Source organism: Amphiura filiformis, chromosome 8 (genome assembly GCF_039555335.1).
Source record: "Amphiura filiformis chromosome 8, Afil_fr2py, whole genome shotgun sequence".
Lineage (NCBI taxonomy): Eukaryota > Metazoa > Echinodermata > Ophiuroidea > Amphilepidida > Amphiuridae > Amphiura > Amphiura filiformis.
The window spans coordinates 47,574,949-47,584,151 of NC_092635.1; the positions used below are offsets into that span (position 1 = coordinate 47,574,949).

The window sequence follows — 9,203 nt, forward strand, 5'->3', positions numbered from 1 at the left end:
CAGTGATGCGATAAGTTATATCAGGCGTAATGACGTGCGAGACATCACGAAGTGGAGAGTTTTTGATAACACATTTCTGTCTCTTTCAATTAGAATTACATATGTATCGTCACTGGGCGGGAAAAACCTCATATGTACTTTTTGCCCTTGAACATGGATGAAGCAAACCATTCAATATTAAGTCTACACCTACAAGGCTTTATCCATTTTCAAGGGCCAAAAAGTAAATATGAGGTGTTTCCTGCATGTACTTGTTGCCCTTAAACATGGATGAAGCAACCTCTTCAATATAAAGTCTACAATGCAATTTTGTTATCAACATCCCTACAAGGCTTTATCCATGTTCAAGGGCCAAGAGTACATAATGTTTCTCCCGCCCAGTGATGGTATGCTCTTAGCTGCATTTTAAAGCAGTATTTTAGATTAACAAGCCACGTAAATCCATCTGGAAATTGCAACGTGCCTGTGTACCATTACGTCCGTGGGGAGAAACGATTGATGTACATGTACAGGGTGTCCCAAAAAAGAGGCCCCTCATTGCGCCCTCTTTTTCTCCTATTTCTGAAAAGTTGAGTAAATATATTTTGGTATGTAAAGAAACCTGTATCGTTAGCTTTAATAAACCGAAACAATTATTTCAATCGGTTGACAACTTTTGAAGATATGCCCTTTTGAATAAAAGTACCGGTTTTTCACTCTGTCCACGGATAGTAAACAGAGTGGATGGGATGGCTCATGCTGTGGAGTGGCCTGCACGATCACCAGACCTCACACCACTTGATTTTTTTCCTTTGTGGCAAAATCCAAGATCTTCGCAAACGTATTACTGAATGCATTCGCAAGTATCCGGTGCACAAGGATGGTACGCAACGCAATTGATGCAACGAGGACCAGGGCTGAAACCTGTATTCGCCAAGGAGGCAACCAGGTAAAGGGCAGAGCAGCACAGTAAACACACTTCAGAAGAACCAAAGACAAACCAAACAGCCTTTTAAGACAAAAAAAAAAAAAAAAAAGAGAAATGACTTATGTTGTAAATAAAAAAAAGAAAGCAAGAAACAACAAAGTAAGAAAGAAAGAAACATAATAAAACAAAGTAATTGCAAGTAAAGCAAAAGAAGTCCCATTCGGCATCCATTTTACCCACAAATTAATGACACTATTAACAAAATCCATTGCCCATAAACCCACCGGTAAAGCCCATTCCATAAATAAAGTTATTTTATAAAGTTATCATTGAGGAATGTTTGATATACATGCATGGTATGTGTACTCCTTTTCAATCTTTGAAGTAGCCAAACCTTCTCCGTGGACAGAGTAAAAAACGGGTACATTTCTTGAAAAGAGCATACATGTATCTTCAAAAGTCGTGAGCTGATTGAAATAATTGTTTCGGTTTATTAAACCTAACGATTAAAGGTTTCGTTACATACCAAAATATATTTAATCAACTTTTCAGAAACATGATGCAGCAGCCATAGGTTTACGCGTGTATCGAGATATCGGGTCTGGTATCTCGCAACATAGGGTTGATTCAAACACAAAAGAGGAATCAAATAATTTATTGAAGTGATTTATTTTCCACGATCAACTTCTCTCATCCTCTGAAACAAAAAACAAAGATTAATTTTCAAATAGCATGGCGGTTTTCCAGTATCTTTTGTATTTTATGGTATCAAAACAATCTGAAACAAAGGTAACCAGTATACAGTACCCTTTAAAAAATTATTTTATGGAAGTTAAAGTGAAAGATGACAAAACAGAGGAGAAAATACGCAGTATTTGGTGTTTTCACACTGTGGGCATGTGGGAAACGCACGTGTTGTTTGTTTACATCTGAGACCCCTATATCGATTAGGTGACATCATCAGAAAAAGGTCTACAATGCTAATTAGCGCTGAAAGAATGAAAACCGCGCTATTACCGCTAATTAGCGTCCTAGCGCGCAATTATCAGATGAACGCTAACAGGTGCTAATATTCAAATAACGTTTGCGCGCTATTTGAAATTTATTTGCTAATTGCGCTAGTGAAGACAGAAATAATAATAGCGCTCATTAGTGTGACTAGCGCTATTAGCACCCATTAGCGGATCATTTGCAAAATTGTTAAAATTCACATTTTCTCTACATTAAGGCGGTATTAGCGCTAATAGCGCGCTCATTAGCGTGATTTGCGCTAGCATTAATAGCGTGTGGTGTACTAATAACGTAATTAGCGCTAATGGCGCTTATTAGCGTGACTAGCGCTATTAGCACCCATTAGCATATCACTAAAGTGTTAACAATTAACATTGTCTCTACATTGTAAACGCTATTAGCGCTAATTAGCGTTAATAGCGATCATTAGCGTGATGTGCGCTATTAGCGCTAATAGCGTGTGGTGTATTTATAATGTCATCCAGTAGAGACAGTCCGTCACCATTAAGGTTTAAGGTTTCTCCTGAGACTCCCATACGACGACTAAACACTCCAGGGGGGAAATCTAATCGCCCCGCATGAAAGCAATGATTAACCTTGAGGTTGACGGGTTGTCTCTACTGGATGACAGGCTGTCGATAACGTTAGGTCAATTTGTTATCAGCATCCCATCACCCACTAGAGACAGCCTGTCGCCATGAAGGTTTCTCCTTGGCTCCAGTATCAACAAAAACATCAAGGCCGCAGGGCCGGCAGGCCCGAGACTCCCATACGACGACTAAACACTCCAAGTGGGCCCCAATATAATGGCCCCGCAGGGCATGAAAGCAATGATTAACCTTGAGGTTGACGTGCTGTCTCTACTGGATGACGGGCTGTCGATAACGTTATGTCATTTTGTTATTAACATCCCATCACCCAGTAGAGACAACCCCGTCATCATTAAGGTTTCTCCTGAAGCTCCAGTATCAACAAAAACATCAAGCAGGCCCAAGCGGGAGACTCCCATACGACGACTAAAGACTCCAAGTGGGACCCCAATATAATGGCCCCATGGCGAATGAAAGCAATGATTAACTTGAGGTTGACGTGCTGTCTCTACTTGATGACGGGCTGTTGATAACGCTATGCAATTTTGTTATCAACATCCCATCACCCACTAGAGACAGCCCGTCACAATTAAGGTTTCTCCTTGGCTCCAGTATCAACATCAAGGCCGGAGATTCCCATACGACGACTAACCACTCTAAGTGGGACTCCAATCGAATGGTCCCGCTGGTCATGAAAGCAATGAATAACCTTGAGGTTGACGGGTTGTTTCTAAAACCATAGTGATAAAACCTTGGGTAACCTTAATGTATCGACTTGGAAATGTAATCTTAACTTATAAAAAATATTAGCAAATGACGTGCTAATAGGTGATATTAGCGCTAATAGCGTTCTTGGTGCTATCATATGCTATTAGCCCTAATAGCGCGTCTTCTCTAGACTTGGAGTATTTTACATTTTAGCACAATTGCAAAGTACGTGCTAACAGGTGATATTAGCACTAATAGCGTTCTTGGTACTATCATATTATGCTATTAGCGCTAATTGCGCATCCCCTTAGTATTTTCTTATTAGCATAACTAGCAAAAACTATTCGTTATTAGCGCTAGTAGCGCTAATTGCGCCCCCTATTTTCATATTAGCATCACTAGCAAAATAACTGTTAACTATTCGTTATTAGCACCACAAGCGCTACTAGTGCTAATTACGCGTCCCTTTAGTATTTTCTTATTAGCATCACTAGCAAAATAACTGTTAACTATTCTTTATTGGCGCTAGTAGCGCTAATAGCGTGATTTGGTAATGCTTTGCTAATGAAAAAAAAATGTTCTGGTTATTATCGCAACTAATGCATTTTCCTATAAGCACTGCAATTAGCGCAAATTCCCATAGCCTTATACACTAACATAACGCTAATATTATATAATAACACTAATAGCAAAATTGCAATAATTGCGCTATTTTTGACCAATATTTCCAGACTAGGTTCCCTGCCTTGCAAACCGACGCGATGTCCTGAGCACAGAGCACGTCACGCACGAAATTAAAATCGATTGTGTATTAATAGGCTCCTCGTATTGTCTGTGTGCGCTTGAGCATGTTGAGAATTCAACAATATTACAAGAAATAGTGGTAGCTCTATTATAATACACATTAATGCTTTGTAAAGCGAATTCCGAATATACGGTACGTTTTCTGTCTTTATATTGTTAATTCTATACCCGATATGTTGAAGTTATGTACATAGCTTCATATTTCAAAATTGCTACTTGACCATCTGTGGCCGAGCGGTCTAGCACATCGGAACCATACACTGACATTTAGTTCAATAACCAGGTTAGTGCGGGATCGAGGACCACCTTTGCCAAGTGTGATTTTTTGACAATTTTATTTTAGGGCAATGGGGCTAGGCGAAGTTATGTGTGGCGTATAGAGGAGTGGTGGCTGGGGTGACTAGAAGTTCTCTAGGTGCTAGCGCCTCAAACGACGAACAGGTTACGAATAGTCTCGCCTATATTATGAGATAAACAAAGTATAGCAATGTATGGATTACATTCGATATACACGTGTCACTAATTGCCAATTTCCTTTAGCGTAGCCTACTGCTAACCGGCCAGTGCGTATAATTTTGCGTAAGGTCCTAAGCATGCGCTTGACGTCTCGCGTGCATACGCGATGGTTAACGCTTAAAGGAGTTCCTTGGAAAAGATTATCATAATTCAATGTGGCAAGTAATTAAAGTAAAGAACATTGAACGCTACTTCGGAGTGTTGGTACAGATTTTCTAAAAATGAATAAATCTGAGTTGAGCTTCAACCAGGAAATACGAGTTCTCGTGAATGAAGTTAATCACGTCTTTATGACCAAGGAAATACCATGCCAAAGGAATACCAGACCAGAGAGTAAAACATCATGGTGCTGATGAAGAACGTTTTGTTGTCTTTAGGCCTATATGTGCTGATTTTAACCCTGATAATATGTATGTATATTCCGTCCAGCTTTTCTCCAAAAGCAATGCCCCGTAATAGGTAGGTAGTACGTACGTAAACTTTTTTTAACATCACTTACGAAGTCTAGGAAATTAGTATCATGTTGGGTTGTTTTTCGTCAAAGAAATATTTTCGGCGGTCCCAGCCGCACATCCCCACCCAATCCACAATCGTAAACCCCCGGACAAAGCATCATCAATAAATATAAATGGGAGGGGGCGAGGAGGAAAGAGAGCAGAGGGAGAGACGGAAAGACTAGAAAGAGAAGAACTCGAGAGGAGAGAGAAGGGACCGGGGAGGGCGGAGAGACTGCTCATTCGGAGGGGGGAGAGGAAGCAAAATAGGGAGATAGACATTGATTCGAGGAAGGGCGACACTGCGGCCCTGTACATGCCCGTAGCCAGGATTTATTGGGGTGCGACTGGCTCATAAGGGAACATTTGTGATTTAAGGGCTTATTTTAACGTTTTTACAGAAAAAAGTGCACCTTATCATTCGGATTGGTATTTTGTCATATCAAGATAACAACATCAAAGACGAGAGGGCGCTAGGTGTTCCATAATCTTGCATCTCCAGCTTTTATTGACACAGGCATCCACCTCTATTGAAATAAGCTGATTGGTACTTCAAAGTAAACAATGAAGTCAGGTTACACATGTTTTTTGGCCAAACAAACAAAACAAGAGACACGTGTCGTGTTTAATCTCAAAACAAGCTTTCTTTGTATTTGTTGCTTCTTTTGTACAGACCATTTACAGGAGAAACGCCTTCACAACAAACCAAGAACTTCGATGGCCAAGTGGCTCTTATCAGGCACATGGGTTCAGCTTACTCCTCTATTAACACAACCCAACCAAAAGAACCAACGCGTGTCTTAACGGATCAAATTCTAGCAAATAAACGAAACGTCGAAATGATAACGAAACACATTGAAACAAGTACAAGTCAATATCATTATGGTAGTTGGAATGGAGACGAAGGAGCAAATAAGCAAAGCGCAAATAAATCAACAAACGACATTGCGAGACAACAGAAAGTTTATAACAAAGAAGAGTCTGATGCTAATGGTGCAGACAGTCAAGAACATAATAAAAATCAGAACGAAGTGGAAAGAGACTTAAATGCAATCAGTGCAAAAAAGAGGCAGCATATCAGTTACCCATGGAATAAACAAAGAAACTAATAATATACTCAGTACTAGAAATGACAATTCTAACAAAAATTGCAAGCCTCTCACTAAAATTGTATTTCTAAAACTCATAAAACTGGCAGTACTACAATGGCTTCCATATTTGAAAGGTTTGGATATCGCCGAAATTTGATGTTTGCTCTTCCAAAATTAAAGCATGTGTTTGCAACAAATAGTTTCTTCTCTAGAAAGGGCGTGTTTGCTAGGTTTCATCTACACTTCGACATACTTGACAATCATGCCGTGTACTATCGGCCAGAGATGGAAAAAACAGTGCCTAATGCAACCTATATCACAATTTTACGTGACCCCGTAACCCAACTAGAATCAACTTTTGGTTATTTTGAAATGGCTGAAGGGATGGGAATAAGCAAACATCCTAATCCGTTTGAAATGTTCATGCAAAAGCCGCATTTCTATTATGACACGACGAAGTACACCATGAAAACGCGTAGCAGAAATGGTCAACTTTATGATTTGGGTTTTATCAATACAAAACTTTTCGACAATACAAGTGCAATTCTTAAGAAAATTGATTCCCTTGATAAGGATTTTGATTTAGTCTTAATCACTGAATACTTCGATGAATCATTGATATTGAAGAAAAAACAACTCTGTTGGAGTTTTGATGATATTATATATATATCCAACGGAATACGCAGTAAAAGTCATCGATATACAATTTCTGACAAGTTGAAATCGAAAATACGTCAGTGGAACGCCGGTGATGTTTTACTTTATAATCATTTTAACAGAACTTTGTGGCAGAAAATCAAAGATTACGGACCAACTTTTCAAGTGGATTTAGAAGAATTTAGACGTTTAGAAAAAGAAGCCTTAAATAGATGTGTAGACACAAAGTCACTTGACAGACATGATAAAAGAGAAGATAAGTTTATACTTAATCCAGAGCATTCCGGAAATTACTGCCAGGATTTGTTACGCGCAGATGTGCCTTACACCGCTTTACTAAAGAAGAAGATGATAGAAATTATAATGAAAGACAAAGATAAAGACAATTTATCGCGTCTGACGTCACCTGTCAATCAAACTCGAGCACGGTTTGTTTAAAAGTGTCGTGATGATGACTTGCTGAACGCGGATTTATAACCGGGCGCCTTATTGTTAATTTTGCACCTTTCGACATGCAAACCATCTCAAAAGTTAGGTCTTTATAGTAGGAAACTTTCTTTGGTGAAGGCACCATGTCGACACTGCCTAGAAAAGCTGCATTTTGCCTTGTAAAAGTACGTAATTTTTCGCCATTTGCTGCTATTCCTTTTCTCCGATTAGCACCAGATAGATCGGTCTTCCTTTTACGCGCTGATTAACCTGTGTAAACCAATCAAGGATCGTAATTGACAGTGACATCAGACGCGATAAATTGTTTTTATCTCTGTCTTTAATTATAGCATTCGTGCTACCGCTGTAGATAGGAATTCTCTTCGTCGTATAGCCAAAACCAAGAAAAGAACAGACAGAAGAGAAAAACTAGTAGGCCGATGAGCTCAAATATGATGAACGGGTGATGATAGGAATAAATGAATTTTCAATGTGTAAGAATTATGTTTTTTTGCGATTTTGTTAAACATCATTTTGTGTAGTATAGAAATACTACATGGTTTGAAGGAAATAGGGGAAACTATTTTTCCCAAGGTACTGGCTACATGCCTGCCACCCCGAACCCGAAGGGTGGGGTGTGGTAGGCCTGTAGCCAGTACCGAGGGAAAAATAGTGAAAAATAGTGACCCTATTTTCTGAAAATACCACTTTTGTTTTATTACCCCTCATACATATTTCATAACATTTACTTAGAAAATAGGCGCTAGGCTCACTTACGTTGGAAAAGCTTAATTCATGCATGCATGCATACCATCCATTTTCATGCCTAGTTGAGTTAAGCTTCGGATCTCCACACGCGATTCCCTTCTCCGTGCAGTAGGCCTATGTCTTGAACAGCACAAGCGTTCACGGCTTTACGAATCATGTGTTTCGAGCATCCTATTAGCATGTTTCAGAGATGCCAGTCAGTGATGTCAAAAAATCCTGAAATGGCAAAAAATGTACATTGCTTATACATTTGTAAGTCATCCTAAGTCAGTTTGAAATCTTGCAAATTGGGTTCGGGTCCTTTTTTCTGTTTAAATGATGCACCAAATGTCTTCAATTGGACTTTAATTTTGCAAAATTTTCCCTCACAGGGGGAACATCCCCCTCAGACACCACCAAGTATAGTGAATCCAACACATTTTGGCGAAAGAATAAGTTTATAGTACAACAAATTTTACCATTTTGAAGCTAAACTGTTGAAATATGGTGCAAAAGTGGAATAACTTCTCGCTAAGCGCGCAAAAATGTGCACTTTTCGGGCTAAATGACCAAATATGAGGTTAATTTGGTCAGAAACCTACATACAGGCGTCAACATTGGTGGATGATTGTATGGACCACCCCCTGGCAAAATATTGGGGAGATTCCCCCGGATCTACGCCTATGCCTCTAAAACACACATATGTGACGTGTCATGTCAAAAGGAGACACTTTTGGGCAGGTTATCAATTTTGAGGTTTTTACATGTTGTAAATAAAGAGATACTTTGCTCCACAACGCCTTTTCCCCAATAACATCAGACATTCCTAAGCGAAGATATTGAGTTCGTAAGTTATAGTATTATAAAATTGAAAATTGAGATATCGGCCTTTAAAAATATTATTGACAATGTTGCGAGTAGGAATTACCTTGAAAAATGTCTCAAAAAATACAAGATGCCAGTTTAATATATTCCGGTCTGAAACTATCAGACAATATTGTAAACATTAATAACATCACAAATTCGTAACAAACCCAAATTGTGAAAAAATCACCCCCGGGCAGATATTTGGCTATTTCTCCATTTACGATCCTGCCCAAAAGTGTCCCCTTTTGACATGACACGTCACATATTGTTAAAAATGTCTTCAAAAATAATATTATAAAAATACCCCTTAGGCAATGTTTTTGACTCCTTCAGAGGAAAAATTCACAATTGAAAGGGTCAACAAAATTTGAAAATACCCCTT

The 9,203-nt window shown here is 39.0% G+C and overlaps 1 protein-coding gene across 1 annotated transcript; it reads left to right on the plus strand.

Moving 5' to 3' along the window:
* Window positions 1-6,211: 6,211 nt before the first annotated feature.
* On the plus strand, window positions 6,212-7,651 carry LOC140159584 (galactosylceramide sulfotransferase-like; the record flags this gene model as incomplete). The annotated part of the gene is made up of 2 exons (XM_072183077.1): window positions 6,212-7,083; window positions 7,558-7,651. Coding segments are annotated over 2 exons (966 nt in total), but the record flags the coding sequence as incomplete, so codon positions are not given.
* Between the last annotated feature and the right edge of the window lie 1,552 nt (window positions 7,652-9,203).